General features: G+C 34.3%; 1 protein-coding gene across 1 annotated transcript in view; it reads left to right on the forward strand.

Moving 5' to 3' along the window:
* EPHA6 (EPH receptor A6) overlaps positions 1–20,167 on the forward strand; it is a 1,002,097-nt gene that overhangs the window by 399,404 nt on the left and 582,526 nt on the right. The window contains 1 exon segment of the mRNA XM_037834014.1: positions 14,402–14,737. Within this exon segment, the coding sequence (XP_037689942.1) occupies positions 14,402–14,737 (336 nt within the window).

Genomic DNA, 20,167 nt, shown 5'->3' on the forward strand with positions numbered 1-20,167 from the left:
GATTCTTCTATTATTAAAATATTATGGAATATCTGCACATTTTCTTAATAAAAGTAAATTTTGCATTGCTAAACTATGCAAAAGTAAAACATCACCCTTCAGATAGTGTAAAAATCTTGTCAAATACATAAATAAGATACTATAGTGAAAATCTTCCCTTCTTGGTGATGAATTGGTACCACAATGTTGCTTATATTATGTAATTCCATGAGCCAAAAAATAGATTAAGACGTACGGTGTCTCTTATTCTTTAGAGACAATGAGGGAGATGTCCCATTTTAAAAACTTAACTGATACAATTCATAGATTTGTCTGCATTAATATAGAATTTTTAAAATAAAATATTTTTATTGAATGCATTTAATGAAAATGCAATACATTCATTAGTAGATGAGTTATGTTTTGTTTTGTTTTGTTTTTGCTTTCTGGTTGTAACTGCTGAGTGGCTAAGTTTCTTCAGAAAATTGTAGCCTTGAAAATTACTCATTTTAAAATTTTTTCTAGAAATATAAGTTTATAAATAGGCAAAGGAAAATTCTGAATATAATTTATCACTTAATGGTGAAAACATTTTAGAGGAAAACCTTGTTATTACTGTACTTTGTAATTCTCCTTTCTTGGTTACTCTGTATTGTTACATTGAGGCTACACACTGCAGCTTATATAGACAGTGGTGTTTCAAATGGCTACAATCCTACAAGGCAAGTATCCCTCAAAACTTTACTGAAACCTAGGTGAGGAGAAGGGAGTCTTCTCTTTTTATTTATTTATTTTTATTTTTTAGTCCATAAATAGGCAACTGATGAAGGAATGTATTAAATGGTTCCCATCAAAATAACCTTTCACTTAGGTAGTAGATCAGGGAGCTTGGAAGGCTTGCAAATCTTTGGAGTTAGAGACTATTTAAGGAAATTAAATATTGAATGTAATAGTATCTATGACCCTGGTTACCTAGTCAGCCATTGCTGAATCTGATATATGAATACTAATCAGCTTAACATTTTATTTTTCTTGCATTGTCATTCTTTTTTTAAATTTCCTTTTTTATGCTTGGAACTGTAAATTATGTTTTAAGAATGCTAATTTGTCTTAGTTATGCAAATAGAATCAGAGAAAGGTTTAATTCTTGTCTTCTCTAGGTCTCTTCAGGCAGGGAGCTGTATGTAGACATGTTGCCATCAGGAATCAAAAGAAGGAATCCCCAAGGAAAGGTGAAATGAGAAACTTTAGTCTGGTCTCCTGAGTCTAGCAACATGAGGTTCATCTTTCAAGTCTTCTCTTGGCTACTTCCTAGAAGGCTTCTGCCTTGTTTTAGCTAAGACTCAGCACGGTTACTAGTAAACACACTGACTTTTAGAGCCAGATTGTTGTGTGTAAACCTTAGTTTTGGTGCTTACTACCTAAATAACCTTGGGAGAATTAGTTAATGTCTCTTTTACCTCAGTTGTGACATATGTAGTTACAATAACAGTACATAGCCAATACTGTTATGAGGAAATAGGTTAATATTTGAAAATTATTAAGTACAGTACTTTGCACATTGTAGGAGCTACACAAATGTTTGTTAAATAAGGAAAGCTGTTCACTTAAAATTCATTTTGAATTAGTTTCTGGTAGTTTCAAACTACTAAATACTTTATGTTAATACTAATACTAAATACTATTGCATTAATGCTATCACACCTTCCATCATTTGTATTGTACAGATTGAAAAAATAATGTAAGAATTTTTAAAGACCTTTTTTTGTAAAATATATTACATATTGTACCTCTAAACTTATCCAATATTGGTAAAGTCTTCTGAATTATACTCTGACCAGGTGAGAGACCCTAGCAATTATTTCAGTATATGCAGAAAATGAAAGGACATAAACCCAAAGTAACATGGCTCCTAAAAAATTAAAAGAGGAGATTGATGGGAGAACAATCAGAAAAATTACAATCCAGGGGTCCTTGAACAATTAGACTTAAGAGAACCTGGGCAAGCCTGCCAAGCCACAGAACTTTTGAGGCCAAGAATCAAACAAGTGTCAACCTTTTCTTTCGTTTCACTAACTACAAATAACAAATATCACATCCCTTTACTTCTAAATCATGTGTCTCTATGAATCAGTCATTCTTTATTCCAAATTATAGGGATCAGAATTTGGAGCAGGTAAACAGTCAATTCCGTTACTTTCTGGTGTTTTTGTCAATCTTATTTGAAACTATGCTTTTGGAGAACCTTCCAGGGTTTCAGAAGGAGGCAACTTTTCCTCAGCATCAGGGACAGGGAGAACAGTAACTGAGATTTTGAATGTATGAGTTTAAAAGAAAACGGAGGACTAAAATATTAGAAGTAGCTAACCAGAACATTTCACTGGTAAGTAAATGGCCAAGTAAGGAGAAAATTCATAGATAAGTATAGTAGTTGATCATATAAAAAAGCACAATTTTAAGGACCCCAAGTAGTCCCTTTTTTTTGCTGTCTGGTCTTTTCACATGTTCTTGTTCTCTCTTTTGGCTTTAAAGATCATCTGTATAGTGCTGATGCCTATACTTTTTTCCATGTTCCAGTATTTCTCCTAAATCCAAGGCCAACTATTATGGGATCGGACAATCTGTAAGTCCTATGGAAACCTGCCTGCATCCCTGACTTTGTTTTTTAACCTCCTGGACTTCAAATTGCTGACCTTGTTCTTATCCTTGGTACTAGCTATTTCCTCTCCTTGAAATGTTCTTCCTCTATGTCTTCTCATGGCTGTTTTCTTTTTGCCACTCAGGCTCAAATGTCAGCATTTAGGACAGGCATTCCTGACCATCCCGTCAAAAACAGAATCCCTCCTAGTTATTCTTTTTAAGATCCTCATGTTTTACTTTTTATGTTCTGTATCATTCTTTGAGAACATCTTGTTTATTCGTATACCTGCTTCCTTGTTTATTGTTGTTCTACCCACACGAGACTACAAAGGTCACGGTAGTAGGGATGTACTTTCTTAACTATATCTTCAGCACTCATAATAGTACCTGCCATACAGTAGGTGCTCAATAAATATTTGATGGATACATAACTAATTATTTGAAGCTCAGTTTGTTAAAGCCAATGTTAGTACCTTCTATCTTGGCCTGCTCACCTACACGAGCTGATTTCCTTGTCTTGATGAATCCAAGCCAGAAAGCACAGATTCATGACCACTACCCCAACCTTGACATGTTGAAGTAGTCACAAGGACAATCAGTCCCACCTCTTAGCATTTTTTCTATCTATTCCTTCCTATCAGTTCCTGACGCTATCCATTTAGTTAAGGCCTTCAACTTCTCCTTGGGCTTATTTAATATTCTCCTGGCAGGTCTCCTTCATTAAGTCCTCCATCTCTCCTGGATAGCTTCCAAATTATTAGAAAGTGTTATTTCTTTTAAAAAAAAGCTGGTAATATTCCCACTTCTACTTAGAGCTTTTAAAGCCCAACTCCGTTTGCTTAAAAGCATTAAGTCAGCCAATGCCATGCAAGGTCCCAACTTGGCCTGTCTCTCCCTCTGCAGTTTTAACCATATTAGGATCTCTCCAGCTGTCTTAATTAATATCTGATCATACCAACAACACACTATCAAGTTTGAGTCTTCTTGTTTTGCTTTGTTTTTTAATTCATATTGTTCCTTTTGCACGAAATTAAGAAAAGAAATAAAAAATGAACACTGAATTAAGTTTTCTCTAATTTACTAATCTCTTTCATAAGCTCTTAACTTTATTTCTTAGGTAACTCATTAGTGTATGTTCTATGCTTGAAAGGACAAGCTGTGAAGGACACTCTGCAATACCAGGTCTTGATCAATTAGGGCTGCCTCTGAGAGCAGTTCAGAGCACAGGAGACCCTGTGCCTGCCAAGAAGTCTGTTACCAAAATAACTGCTAATGTTTTCCAGGCCAGGAGGGAAACATGCTCACTGAGGTTGGAGAAACAAAGTAATGAAATAAGTTACTAAAAAGTACTTGTTAAGCAGAAAAGGCAGAGTATGAGAGGATCCAGAAAAATGAAGTGTCTAATATGTGGATGGGTTAGAGGTGAGACAAAATATAATTCCATGGTCATACTGTGTTTACTTTGATGTTTCTTATGTGTCTAACTAAAAAGGGGAATTTTCTTTAATTTATTGAACTGCAATGTTAACATATTTAATAAACATTTGTGTTACCTACTTAGGAAAGTAGAAAACATAGAATGTAAATTGTACATGTGGGTTATTCTAATATACATAATTAGGATTATATTTAGTCCTTTTTATCTAAGTATGTAATCAATTACCTGTGATTAAAAAGTTGCTTTCAACTTTATTTTTTTATCATTTTTATTGTAGAATATAATATATATAGATAAAAGTGATAACTTTTCAAGTGCAATTTAACAAGTATAGAGGAAATTTCAAAGAATATTTTAAGTTACATTTTCACAGTTTCAGTTATTTCCTTATTATGAAATATAACATATATACAAAAAGGCAATAACTTTCAAAGTTTGGTTTAATAAGTTGATATATTGGAAATTTCCAAAGTTTTAAGAGTTATAGTACCATAGTTTCAATGCTTTCCCTATTGTGAAATTTAACATATATACAAAAGTATAGCTTTCAAATTATAATTTAACAAGAAGCTATAAAACAAATTTCAAAGGATGCTATAGGTTACAGTTCCACCATTTCAGTTCTTTCCTTCTAACTGTTCTAATGCCCTAGCAACTGAGAAGAAGAAAATTATATAAAGATCCAGTATTCATAATCCTTTGTTGAATTCCATCCTGTCTATTGCTACCCCTTCCTCTAGTTTAATCACTTTCCTGATCTTCAGGGATGTCTAGGCAGTGACCACCCTAACCTGTTCATGTTGAAAAGGGGTATCAACTTTTTGAGCAAAGGGGGCACATCTAGTTGATGTTCTTGAAGAGGCCATTGCCTCTGGGTTTTGGGAATTAGCTCACATAAGAGCACTCTGAATGATTTAAGTTTCTGAAGAATAAACTTAGTAAGTGAAACTTTTATAGAGTCTCAGATAGGGATCCAGGTATTCTTTAGGATTTTGGGGACTACTGTTGACTTGGGCTTATCATACTGTGGTCATTTGGCATATCTAGATGAAACTTGCATAGGAGTAACCTCCAGGACAGCCTCTTGACTCTATTTGAACTCTCTTAGCTGCTAAAACCTTATTTTGTTGCCTTCCTTTTCCCCCTTTTGGTCAAAAAGTCACCCTCAATCCTTCAGTGCCAGGGTCAGGCTCATTCCTGGTCAGACTCATTCCTGGAATCCATGTCCCATGTCACCAGGAAGCCTCTTTCATCTTGGGGCTCCTGTCCGACATCACGGGGAGGGTAATGAGTTTGTTTGCAGAGAGAGAAAGTTACAGAGAAAGTTCACATTTGAGCAACAAAAGAAGTTCTCTGGAGATGACTCCTAGGCATAATTACAGGTGGGCTCAGCCTCCTCTTTACAGCAGTAAGTTTCACCCTAGCAAGCCTCAGTATCAAGGGCCCAACTTATAAAATAAGGGGTTCCTAAATTCACATAGCTTATGTTATATATCCATGGTAATCCATCCACATCTACACTATCATCACTCAGTTGTACAATCCTCATCACTCTCCATTTTAAACAATTCTCATGACCCAAAACATCTCGCAACTCCACTCAGCCCCCAATTGTTTGTCCCTAGTACTTGTGTAATACTAATATGGTATTCCTATTAATTATAGTCCCTAGTATGTAATGTGTAGATTTTTCCCATGTACTCTTCTGTTGTCAACTCTCTGTTCTAGTGTCATACCTTAGAAGTATATCATGCAAACACCTATCTATATTTGTGGTGCTGATCTGTGGGAAACATGCCTTTGAACAACCCCTTTCATTCCTATTTGCCTTCAATACAACTCTGATACTTTTATTCCCATTAACAAACAAAAATCATCACCCCTATCCATTACCACACCTTTGAATTCACCATCATTAACATATCTGATATTATATTATCATTCCCCCTCACTAGCTACTGTCTATCACTACGTCCCCAATATTCTTACATTGTAAGACATTGATTTTACATTATTCAGATAGTTTATAGAAGTGGTAACATACAATATCTCTCCTTTTGTTTCACTCAGTATATATCTTCAAGTTTCATCCATGTTGCCATATGTTTCAAGACCTTGTTGCTTTTTACTGCCGCATAGTATTCCATCATGTGTATATACCACATTTTGTTTATTCACTCTTCTGTTGAAGGGCACTTGGATTATTTCCATCTCTTGGCAGTTGTGAACAATGCTACTATGAACATCGGTGTACAAATGTCTGTTCATGTCACTGTTTTGAAATCTTCTGGGTATATATTGAGAAGTGGAATTGCCAGATCATAGGGTAATTCAATATCTAGTTTTCTGAGAAACCACCAAATTGTCTTCCGGAGTGGCTGTACTATTATACAGTCCCACCAGCAATGAATAAGAGTTCCAATTTCTCCACAATCCTCTCCAGCATTTGTAGTTTCTTGTTTGTTGGATGGTAGCCATTCTTATTGGTGTGAGTTGATATCTCATTGTTGTCTTGATTTGCATCTCCCTAATAGCTAGTGAAGATGGACATTTTTTCATTTGTTTTTTTAGACATTTGTATTTCCTCTTTGGAGCAATGTCTTTTCATTTTTTTTGACCATTTTATAACTGGGCTGTTTGTATTATTGACATTGAATTGTAAGATTTCTTTATATATACAAGATATTAGTCTCTTCTCAGGTACATGGTTTCCAAATATTTTCTCCCACTAAGTTGGCTGCCTCCTCACCTTTTTGACAAATTCCTTTGAGGTACAGAAACTTTATTTTGATGAGTTCCCATTTATTTATTTTTCTTTAGTTGTTTATGCTTTGAGTTTAAGGTCTAAGAAGCAACCTCTTAATACTAGGTCTTAAAGGTGTTTCCTTCCATTATCTTCTAGGAGTTTTATGGTATGTTTCTTATATTGAGGTCTTTGATCCACTTTGAGTTAATTTTTATATAGGGTGTGAGGTACGGGTCCTCTTTCATTCTTTTTGTTATAGCTATCCAGTTCTCCCAGCCCCATTTGTTGAAGAGACTGTTCTGTGGATTTGGGGGCCTTATCAAAAATCAGTGGACTGTATATCTGGGGGTCTATTTCCAAATTCTTAATTCAATTCCATTGATCATATGTCTATGTTTATGCTAATACCATGCTGTTTTTATGACTGTAGCTTTATAGTAGGCATCAAAGTCTGGTCAACTTTGTTCTTTATACATAGAAAATTATCACATCTTTGTATTTGATATACAGTGACAGTGATTGGAATGAAAGTGTAAAACTTGAGGTTACTTTTACTTTAAGGCTAACGTGGTAAAGAATGATTTCTTTTATTGCTTGAATAATTGGCAATTTGAGAAAATAATTATTCTCTGAATCTTATTTTGAGTATAAAAAATAGTGGTTGATGTGGCAGGAAGAGTTGTTCTTACCTCATTTTGACTGCTTTAGTCAGGTCCCCCAGATTCTATGTGGGTATAGGATACTCACATTCCAGGTTCTCCTGCTCTGCTTGCTAATCATATTTTATGCCCCTTCTCCATCTCTCTCTCTCTCTCTCTTTTTTCTCTCCCTCTTCTCTAAGTTCAAATTTTGCATGGAGAAAATTATTTTCGCTCTATCTCACAGTTAAAATAAAACACAACTGACTGGTTAGGTGACTCATTGTATTAGTAACTGTAATGCAATAAATATCCACAATTGTTACCTCTAGCAGGCTGTGTCGTACTCTAGACTGGTCTTATTATACAAAATACCTCAGTATATTGTAGTAGTCTATTTTTTTAAATTAAATGACCCTTAGACTACTGAATTGGCACCTGTGTGTAATGAATCCTAGTTGTCCAGTACACATCCCTGACATAAGTTGTCACTTGAATTTCACCATGTTTCCTCAACACAAATACTTGAATTTTTAATTCAGGGGAGATCCTTTTATCAAATCACCTGGGAGAATTTCCTCTATAGAAAGAGAAATTAAGTGTCCATTCTCCTCTTGCTGGAGAATTGTGTTACCACTCACTGCCATGGTGAATCTATTCTTGGCCTCCAGTTGGAACTCAGAAAGAATAGTACCGTTCAATTTCATCTACTTGTATACAACAGACTGATTACCAAGAAAGCCTCATTTTGAAAAAGAGCATCCATAATTACCCCCACAACCTTATGCATTTTGAGAAAGGTTTATTGATTTGCATTAATCTATTCATTCGTTGTTTTGCTTTATTTTTCCAAATTATTAAAGTGCTCAGTTTCTTCATATTTCTTGTTTTCTACTTCTAATGAGCGTTTAATTAAAGTAACTCACTCAAACACAGAAAGGGCTATATGTAGGTGTTTTTGTTTTCATGGTGTTAGGGAAACTGGATGATATTTGATTTAAGAGACCCAAGGCTGGTCTATTCATTATTTTATTTGTATTTTAATGTGTTTTTACATTCATGTGGTTTTGTCCTTTAACTCTTGGCCTGCACAACTAAAACAAATGTCTTACAATTAGTTGTTCTATAGGTTAATGTGGAGGATTTATTCCTGGATAGGTGAAGACAACTAATAACTATTGCTTTGAAATTCAGGGCCACTACAAATGCTTTTCTAAGTTTTCACCGTGTCCACTGAATTGTATGTTAAGAAGCATTTATATCTTCCCAGTGGGAAGTGAGATGAACAGCTGCCTCTTCTGCTATGGGTCTTTATTAGCTAATCTCAGTTTTCATAATATAAACATTTCCTTCCACTTCTCTACTTATTTTTGAGTCATGTGGATCAATTCTTAATTAATAACACCCGGTTTTACAAAGATCATAACCTTGAACTTTGTTTTCCAATATTTGTCAAAATTTTCACTGTGTGGTATATAATACTCAGAATGTTCAAAACCCATGCCTTGTCTTTATTCCCTTAGTTAAAATAAATGTTACCCTTGTATCATAGATGGTGTACATTAATACTTCAGTGTAATATGTACATTATTTGCTAAGCATTAGTTTCTTGTGCTGTAAAATGGAGATACTAATAACCACCTCAGAGATTTTCTGAGATGACTGAATGAAATAGATCATGTGAAATACCAAGTATACTCTTTAGATTAAACTAAGAGCTAAAAATCATTGGCTATATATCTTTTAGTGCTTGCCTACAAGGGATAAAAGACATCATTTCTGCCTAAAGCCAAAAGGGAGGTGTCACAAAGGAAGTAAGTTGTAAATCAGAACCTAAGCATAAGAATTTCCCATAAAGCAAAGAGAAACAAAGGGAATTCGGAAATCACATATGCAAAGCCATTGAGATACAGCAAATAGGAGTGGGAGGCTATGGGATGGACTTGGGCCTGGTTATGAGGACATTCATAGACACTTTAGATTTTATTCTGGAAGTGAATGGAATTTGATCTGTCAGATTTATTTTTTATTTTTGTTTTCTTTAACTATGAGTTTTAGAAATGATGAAAAATATAAAAACAGTGATCTAGGTCCTCTTTTGCAGTACTATGAAAACATTAATGGATAACTAACATCAATTTTAGATTATCAATTTAGTTACTGAAGATAGGTACAATAATATTGAAGAAAATGAGAAACTAGTCAGTTTGCATGTGTGGAAGGCAAAGGATTTAAAATGCACTTCTGCTGTTTCTGAGCAATATTTACCTTGAAAATGTAAGTTTCAATAGCTCTTCTGTATATAAAATTATTTTCAAATATTTTCAGATAATATTATTTAAAGATGTCTCTTATAGGAGAACACTAAATCACTCCTAATTTGTGTATTTTGTAAGCTTGTATTTGACAAAACTCTAAAAGCAAGGCACTATAAGATATTTTGTAATATTTATTTACCAGACCTTTTCTATCTGTAGGCTCTGTTCAATGTGGTAGAATTAAAAAAAAAAACAAAAAAAAAAAAAACTAAATGTAAAAGACCTAGGTACTATCCTAACTTTAATGGAAGGCATGGCCTTGACATAATCACTTTAGTTTCCTGGGTGCAATTTCTTAATCTGAATAAATTGATTTATTTCTTTCCCTGTGGCTAGGTTGGAGTTCAGTTCTGTGATTACTTTCCATCCATTTCCAAAAAGAAAAACATTTTATGAACAAAACTTATAGATACAACACAATATGGTATAGAGAAAGAGAATGCAAAATCCTTTTCTGTTAAATGCATTTTAAAAAGATTATATGGGAAGCATATTAGATTAATAAAATGGATATATAGATATTGATAAAAGATTAAAATTAATAGTAATAATGCAAAGGATGAGATGAATTTGATAGTTTTAAATTATGTCAATATGCAGATCTATCAGCTTATATTTTTAGAGCAATATTAATTGTAATCAAGTAATTTATTTTTTCATGTGTACCTCTGTATTTTATTTCTTAGTAAATCATGTTTTTCATTTGTTGCAAAAGCATTTACCTAAACATCTCTCGATATTTCAATGTACTTTTAAAAGTACTCTTTGGCACAGTTGAACACAGAACAATTTTTCTCTCAATTGAAAACTCATAGAGATGAATAAATTTGCCTTTGATTAGAACACTGTACAATTACGTCTCTGGTAATCAAAAAAATTAATGAACACATCTACTTTATTACCTAGTAATTACTTAAAAACTGGTAAAATATATATTGACAGACAATAGCCCTTTACAATTTGATATTGTCAATTTGATCAAATTTTCACTGTTCTTGTAAGGTCAAAAAATGCATAGGCAAACCATAGTTAATTATAGAGTTAATGGGTGAATAGTCACTACCCAGTCAATATGGAAAATTACTATGATTATAAACATGACATATAAATATATAGCAATTGATGTAGTGCCTGAAATATGACCCTCAAGCTTCCCCATCTTCAACATTAGCCTTGTGATCTGCAGAATGCTAGTGTTCCTCTAGATTCATCTTGGAAAAGAAGATCCTATGAAAAAATTTTTGTGAAATGTTGAATTCAACAAAATGAAGCAAATTTTATTACTCTTGTTCAGTGTAAAGCTCCCAGAAGAGTTATTATTTGAGCACTGAACTCATTTTATTTTGCAGTATCACATGAAACTAGAGGTAGTGCACAGAACATATTTTGGGAAACACAGTTATATTTAAAAGTACTTTACATTAAAAAAAGCATAAAATAAAATAAAGCAAAACAAAAATCATAGAACACCTGTCCTCCTCTACTCTGACAGAAAGATGTGGGCCTGCAAGGCCTTATGATTTAGAAGGGAATAGACAGCACTGCCTCAAGCTTCTAATAAGTTTTACAGTTAGTACACTATTTCTTTATTCTCTAAATGTGTAAAGGGAAATTGAAATTTGGAGATAAAAAATTATTAAAACAATTGATTTCTAAATAAACTAGTAAAAACATTGTAGTTTTCATATTTTTTTTTTTTTTTATGATGGACTTGAAAAACAGCTAGTTGGCAAATCAGAATAATTACTCTTTTTTTATAAAGTCGGTCTGGAGGGTAAGATGTGGAGATTGCTTTTTTTCTATGTTAATTGTTTCCTTTAAAGAAAAAAAAAAAGTTAACATAAGGAAATCCCTTAGAGTTTTCAATACAGATGTCTCCAAAAGGGTTATTGCTGCCAAGTTTTTTTTCAACATGTCACATAATCTTTGTATAATTTATAAATGATAACAAAGCAATCAGGCCACATTCATAAAAGCCCAGTGACACATAATTTAGTTGAATCTAAGGATTAGAATTAATTGTCTCTCTTTGTTCCAAGTTCTAAATCTTAGTAAATGATTCACTGTATGTCGTTACAGCTTAATATTTGCATGAAATCACAGTTTAGCTAGCATAATTTAACAGCAATTAAAAAGCTATTTAATCGTCATGCAAATTTGATATGAGGGCTCTTGAGTAAGAAGGGTGTCTGCTGTGTGGTTTTTTTTTTGTTTGTTTGTTTTTTGTTTTTAAGTATCTCTAGGATGATAGTTAAATCCTTGCAGGCACCCATAACATAATTGATAACAGTCTTCCTACTCATGGAAATATGAGTGAATAATAATTCATGTTTTCCATTATAAACAAGAGAAAAGACCAACAATATGAATATGTCATTCTGTAGGAAGACATTATTATGATAGTGATAATGAATATCTGCCAAGCATAAGTCCAGGTTGGAGGTAAAAGCTACACTGGTCTCTGTGCTCTAGGTTACAATCCCCTCCATATTTTCCTTTCTGAAGGCAGACAATTCTATTACCCCCTGAAATAAGAAATGGCATAAAGTAAGGTATGCAGCAAACTTTAAGGTCAACTACCTGTCCCATTTCTCAGTCTAATTTTAGGTGATACACATGTAGGTAGTTCACGTGCCTGGTTGCTGACATCAGGATCCAGCAAAAGAAAAAGGAAAATATATATTAACACTTCTTAATATCTTAAACCCAGTACAGTCATGTAGATTTATGACTAATATTGTGCTACTCCAGCACCACTTAACATCTCACTTCTCTCACCCCTGTACTCATTCTCTACTCTGCAGCCAAAATACTTTTTAAAAACATATCATTTCCATACATAAAATCTATCACTTTCTTCCTGTTATACATAGAAAAATATCCAGACTCATTTCTCTAATAGTCTTGGATTATCTCGTCACTTTCTATTATTCCTCAAAACTCATTTATTACTTTCTCCCTGTGCACTCTAACCACAGTGATTTTCTTACAGTTCTATGACTATTTCAATATCTTTCTTGTCTAAAGAACTATACACCTTCTCAAACTAATATACTTTCTGCTACTCTGCACATCCTCCTCACCACCTCCAAGAGACTTTCGCAGAAGGTTACCTAAAGAGGGTCCCCCTGATAGTTTGTATTTTAGCTCCTATCCTTTGATTTTCTTACTTTCACTTATTATAATTCAAATTTTATTCTTTTTATGTGTGTTTGTGTGTGTGTGTGTTTACCTAGCCATTCCAACTAAAATGTTAATAACAAAGAAAACATGTTTGCCACTGGAAGCCCAAGATTTAGCAGAGTTTCTGAAACATTGTAATCACTAAATAAAATGTTTATTTAATGAATGAATGGCTGTAGCTTGAAATCCAAGAGTAGCCATGAGAAATCAGAGATCAATGTCGAAAACTTCAATTTCTTTCTCTGGAAAGAAGGTTGCAAAGAAATGTCTTTCCACCCTGTAAGCAAACTTTCTTGGTAGCAGAAATTTAGAGAATTAGTATGAATTTCTCAATATTAAACCTTATAAACTACAGCAGGAATGCTCTTTTATTAATTATTTATGAAATGGATTATTTTCAAAATATCTATCATAAGCATAGTCTTTCAGCATCATGGATTCTGTGTTATTTCACATTTAGCACTTAACACAGTGCCTTGCACATAGTAGACCTTCAGTTAATATATGCTCAGTGAATGATATGAAACTGAGGTTTGAAAGTCTCAGATAAGGGTAAAGGATTTGAAATGATATTAAGAAAAGGCTGGAACATTTAAAAGTACATTTAAGTACTCCAGCCAGCATGATCTTAATGGGAAAATGGTGAGAAAGAAGACTGAGGGCCGATGCTCATCTATAGCTTGGAATATTAACTTGGTTTATTCAGTCTTGATGGCAAATAAGAGGACTATATGGGTCTCTGTATCAGCTGCTAAGGACACACTTAACTTGTGTTTAGTAGGTTTTAGTTACCATATATTATGGGTGTCCCCCTTGTATCCCTTCTGTAAAATATTGTTTCCCATCAAATTGGCAAAGCACTAGTAAAAGTCTTTTTGCTGCCTCCAACTTCCCTCTCTCTTCCTTGTCCAAATTCTCTTGACCACCCTAAATTTATGGCTCAACCTGTGGGAAACAAATCCCTTAGTGCTTCTCAAAGCCAATGAACAGAGATTATTTGATGTATACACCAAACATTATATGAAGACTAAAAGACTGAACACAATAGGTTTTATACACATATGGTATTGCTATTTTATCTCTTCTAATTTTGAAAATAGTGATGTAATTAATAACATGTAATTAAAATTATCCCATAATTTAAAAGAATTTTTGCCATTATGTATTTCCAGTCAACAAATACAAGGTATAATTACCATAGATTTTGGAGATCTGATGCTTTTGCTATTAAATATTGAACTTCATACACCAAAACATTAGGATATAGACAGTCTTCACCATAAAGACTTCTTCCTTGCTAAATGTAATCAGATGTTTTTAACCGTATGTTCTTTCTGATTCCCATCAGAAGAGTTCAGACTAATATAAAAGACCAAGTGTTTACTGATGAATTTTTCGATATCTCACATAATTCATTATCCTATACATGTACATTTGTTTTTTAATTGCTTTCCTCTAGGGCCACCTTCAGCTCCTAGAAATGTGGTTTTTAACATCAATGAAACAGCCCTTATTTTGGAATGGAGCCCACCAAGTGACACAGGAGGAAGAAAAGATCTCACATACAGTGTAATTTGTAAGAAATGTGGCTTAGACACCAGCCAGTGTGAGGACTGTGGAGGAGGACTCCGCTTCATCCCAAGACATTCTGGCCTGATCAACAATTCTGTGATAGTACTTGACTTTGTGTCTCATGTGAATTACACCTTTGAAATAGAAGCCATGAATGGAGTTTCTGAATTGAGTTTTTCTCCCAAGCCGTTCACAGCTATTACAGTGACCACAGATCAAGATGGTAAGTTCCACTGCTGTTCTCACAAAACAGACCCATAAATCCCTTTTAATGCATAATATCCCTGTTGGACCTATATTCCCTGAGGTGCAATAGTATATATTATACACTACAGAGGTGATTTCCTTGTTGTTGTTCTTGTTCTTTCCCAAGGTACAGCAAGATATTTCTCAATATTACACTTTAGCAATATTACTGCTTAGTTAATTAGATATAATGCTTCTCCCTAATATGTATGCATTTATGTTTTTAATGTAATCATATACCTATGTCTCTTAATAAGTTCATATTATTTAACAATTAATTTCAGACATAAATAAAACATTATATGAATTGAATTCCAGTTGCCCTGCTTATGCTACCATCAGCCATCACTTTTCCATGTCAATTAAAGCAAGTAATATGGATTTTTAAAAATTATAATTCATGTTTATGTTGTACCTTCCAGCCAACGTTCTTAACCTTAATCCACTGAAGAAAGCTATCCAGTGTTTAAATGCTGTTGTCTAGGTGCAGTTTGTGAAAAGTAGTTAAACTGTCTTTTAAAAATTCTGTTGCTTTACAGTAAATGTTTCCTTTATAATGCTTAGATCCTTACTGCAACAGTTCAGACACCAACACTTCTATGATTTTTATAAGTATATACTCTCTTTAATTCCCTGTAACATGATTGTATTGCAGAATATAATACAGGAAAAGCTTCAGAGATTTTACAAACTCCTTTTGAGAAGTGTTCATGAGTTATATGGACACACAAGTGGCTATTTTACATCAAAAAGTATTGTTGTAAATGGATACATGTATATGAGACATTTATAAATATAAAACTATGTATACATATAGATGAGACAAATTTATAAATATAAAACTATTCTTATACACTTAGGCAGTATATAGTAATATTTAAAATATAAATATTTTGAAAGTGTTAGAATACTACTTAGCAATAAAAAGGAACAAACTGCTGATACACACAACTTGGATGACCCTCAAGGGCACTATACTGAATGAAAAAGCCAATCTCAAAAAGATATGATTCCATTTATATAATATCTGTAAAACAATATAATTATAAACAAGGAGAACAAATTGGTGATTGCCGGGGTAGGGATTAGGCGTGTATGTGTCGTGGCTATAAAGTGGTAGCATGAGGGAGCATGATGGAACAGTTATGTATCTTGATGGTGGTGATAGTTTCACTAAGCTACATATGTGATAAAATTGCCCAGCTACACACACACACACACACACACAAGCTTTGTGGCTTGTACCCATGTCAATTCCCTTGTACTGTAGTTATGCAAGTAATTAATATTGGGGGAGGCTGGGTGTAGGGTGCCCAGGACCTTTCTACATTTTTTTGCAACTTCTTGTGCATCTGTGATTTAAAAATAAAAAGTTAAAAACATTAAACCTATGAAAAGTCCAGGGAGAAAAATTTAATAGTCTTCTAAAAACATATATGAAATGAATGTGAATATTTTATTCAAAATATCATACATAAATTCACTCTGCTGATCATTTTCAGAAATGCATCTAATAAATTAAGCAAAGTCAAATGGTATTGTACAATCACTGTCTTTGTATTTACTATGCAATTGTCCCCTTCAGTTGTGAACTAGCTCTACATTAGAGAATTTGCCTTATAGTTGTTCAAAAGGGAATTCCTATTTCCCTTTGTTTTTTCTTCTTCCCTTAGTATAAACAAAATCTTGTCAGATATTTCTTCAGCATAAATAAGATTAGGATCTTCTGTTCCTCTTACTTCAGCAAATTATTTTTAAAACTTTACTTGCTGCCACCTGATAAAAAATATATCCCAAACTTAAGGGATGTTCTTAGCTCTAAGGTATAAATAAATAAGTTTGGGGGTAAAACAATATATCACTCTAAATAACGTGTATATGTGTGTATTTATATAATTCTGTACATGCATACAGCAGTCTTGCAGTCTAGGATTAGAAGGGAGTTAGTTTAGCATAGTTTTCTACTTATCAGAAGGGTAAAAAATAAATTGTCCCTTATGTTTTAAATGAGATAATTTGTAAAAAGTAGATAGTTATATGGGAAAAAGTGTATTAAATATGAAATAAGATCTAGCATTCATGTATTGAGACTACATATTCTGGAAGTATAGCAATCTCCCCCAAAACATTTATCTTTTTTTTTTTTCCATTTTTTTTTTTATTAAATTCAGTTTTATTGAAATACATTCACACACCATGCAATCATCCACGGTATACAATCCACTGTCCACAGTATGATAACATAGCTATGCGTTCATCACCACAGTCTATCTCCGAATATCTTCCTTACATCAGAAAGAACCAGAACAAGAATAAAAAAATAAAAGTGAAAAAATAACACCCAAATCATCCCCCCATCCCACCCCATTTGTCCTTTAGTTTTTATCCCCATTTTTCTACTCATCCATACACTAGATAAAGGGGGTATGATCCACAAGGTCTTCACAATCACACTGTCACCCATTGTAATCTACATTATTATATAATTTTCTTCAGGAATCCAGACTGCTGGGTTGGAGTTTGGTGGTTTCAGGTATTTACTTCTAGCTATTCCAATACATTAAAACCTAAGATGTGTTATCTATATAGTGCATAAGAATGTCCACCAGAGTGACCTCTCGACTGCATTTGAAATCTCTCAGCCACTGAAACTATCAGTGTCTCATTTTGCATCCCCCTTTTGGTCAAGAAGATACTCTCAGTCCCATGATGACGGGTCCACATTCATCCCTGAGAGTCATATTCTGCATTGCCAGGGAGATTTACACCCCTGGGAGTCGGGTCCCATGTAGAGGGGAGGGCAGTGAGTTCACCTGTCGAGATGGCTCAGTTAGAGAGAGAGAGGGCCACATCTGAGCAACAAAGAGGTACTCAGGGGGAGACTCTTAGGCACAATTATATGCAAGTTTAGCCTCTCCTTTGCAGTAACGAGCTTCATAAGGGCATGTCCCATGATCGCAGGCTCAGCACATCAAACCGCCAGTCCCAGTGTTTGTGACAACATCAACACCAGTCAGGGTGAGGAAGTCCAACACATCTGCACCTTCCCCCAGATCCTCGGGGCTGGGGAGGGGGAGGCTGTAAATATATTTTTTATTATCTGCCCAAATTACTCAGGTATGTGTCACTATTTCACTCCAGCCTATACTAACCTACCGTATCTCACTGTGTGTTCAAAGTTCCATGCAATTGTGGTGTTTGAACAAATCGACTGTAGAGTTGTACCATTTAGAAAATTTAGATCCTGTACCAAATAGATATCTCTTCCCTTGGTCTCATATGGAAGTTGAAGTTTTAAAACACAGTCAGTTTCAACCTTTACCCTTTTGGCCTGGCTTGCCCTGGTCTTAACCAGACCTGCTTCATTCATATCACTAATTGAAGTCTGGGCTCTTTTTCAGCTTTTTTTTTTTTTTAACAGTGGCTGTATGCACTAATACTGACATTCATATCTGCCAAGCTCTAGCTCTGAGTTTCAGGTGTCTCAAAGATATGCATTGTTCCAGAGACCAATTTGGTTATATGCTAAGGGATCAGCATCTCGAAGTTTAGAGATAGGCATTACAATTCAGGGATAGAGTTAACTGCTATAAGAGCTTACAATCTAGGGACTATTACAATAATTATGTCCATGTTAGGCTATGTTCTATGATTCAGTTCTGAGTTTACACATTGTAGTTAGTCCATATTGGTGAGGCATTAAAGTGTTTGCCTTTATTTCTGGTGTACTTCACTCAAATACTGTGTACAGGATCCATTCACCTTGTTGTGTGTCTCACAGCTTCACTCCTTCTTGTAGTTGCTCAATGTTCCACTGTATGCGTACACCACAGTACACCACTCCATTCTTCGCTCAATGTACCCTTAGGTCACCTGCACCCTTTGCAAATCATGATTACTGCCTCCATGAATGCCACTTTGCAAATGTTCATTTGTGTCTCTGCTCTCACATCTTCAAATGACATACCCCATAATGAGGCTGCAGGACCTTTTGGTCCCCACATACTTAATTTTTTGTGGAACAACCACACTGACCTTCAGAAAGGCTACACCATTCTACCTGCTCATCAACAGTAGATAGGTACATCCCTCTCACACGTTTTCTCCAACACTTTTACTCCTATATATATATATTTTCCTACAATTTTATAGAGTTATATTCACATACCATACGTTTATCCACAGTGTACAATCAGTTGTTCATGGTATCATCATAAAGTTGTACATTTATCACCACAATCAGCACGTGAACATATTGATTACTACAAGAAAATATGTTTTTTTTTTAGCAATGAGAAAAAAAAATGATAAAAAGAAAAATAACATGTCATACAATACAATATACTAGTAAGGATAGCAAATAACACCAGTACCAAGAATCCCATATTCCTCCCCTATATCCCCCTCTCATATACATTTAGCATTGGCATATGCCTTTGTTACATTTAGTGGAGGTATATTACAATGTTACTGTTGACCATAGACTCCAGTTTGCTTTGATTATGTTTTTTCCTGAATACCATCCCTTTTTCAACTCTCTATATAATTGACATTCATTTGCTTTCCCACATGCAAAAACATTTTTATATTTGTATATTTAGTAACAGTCATTGGCCACTCCAGTTTTTGCCAAGTTATACAGTCCCAGTCTTTATCATCTATCTTTACCTCTAGTGTCATACATTCTCCTATCCCACCTCTTTCAGCTTTACTCACAGACATCTTTGTTCAGTGTACTTACAATACTGTGCTACCATCACACAGTATTATGCTATCTATTTCTGGATCTATGCAATCAATCCTAAACATTCTGTAGTCCTTCAGCATCAAATGGCTGGTCTCTGTCCTCTTTCTATCTCCTGGTCACCTGTGTTGTCAGCTTTTAACTCCCAAAGTTTGTTCATTAATGTCTGTTCATATTAGTGAGACCATACAGCATCTGTCCTTTTGTTTCTGGCTAACTTCACTCAACATAATATCCTCAAGGTTCATCCACATTATTACATGATCCATGTCTTTGTTCTGTATTACAGCTGCATAATATTCCATCATGAGTATATACCACAGTTTGTTTATCCACTCATCCTTTGATGGACATTTGGGCTGTTTCCGTCTCTTGGGAATTGTGAATAATGCTGCAATAAACATCAGTTTACAAATGTCTGTTTGTGTCTTAAGTTTCAGTTCCTCTGAGTATATACCTAGCAATGGAATAGCTAGGTCATATGGCAAATCTATATTTAGCTTCCTGAGGAACCTCCACACTGACTTCCAGAGTGGTTGCACCATTCTACATTCCCACCAACAATGAATAAGTGTGCCTCTTTCTCCACATCCCCTCCAGCACTTGTCATTTTCTGTTTTTTGGATAATGGCCATTCTGGTAGGTGTGAGATGATATCTCATT

This window comes from Choloepus didactylus, chromosome 1, assembly GCF_015220235.1.
Source record: "Choloepus didactylus isolate mChoDid1 chromosome 1, mChoDid1.pri, whole genome shotgun sequence".
NCBI lineage: Eukaryota > Metazoa > Chordata > Mammalia > Pilosa > Megalonychidae > Choloepus > Choloepus didactylus.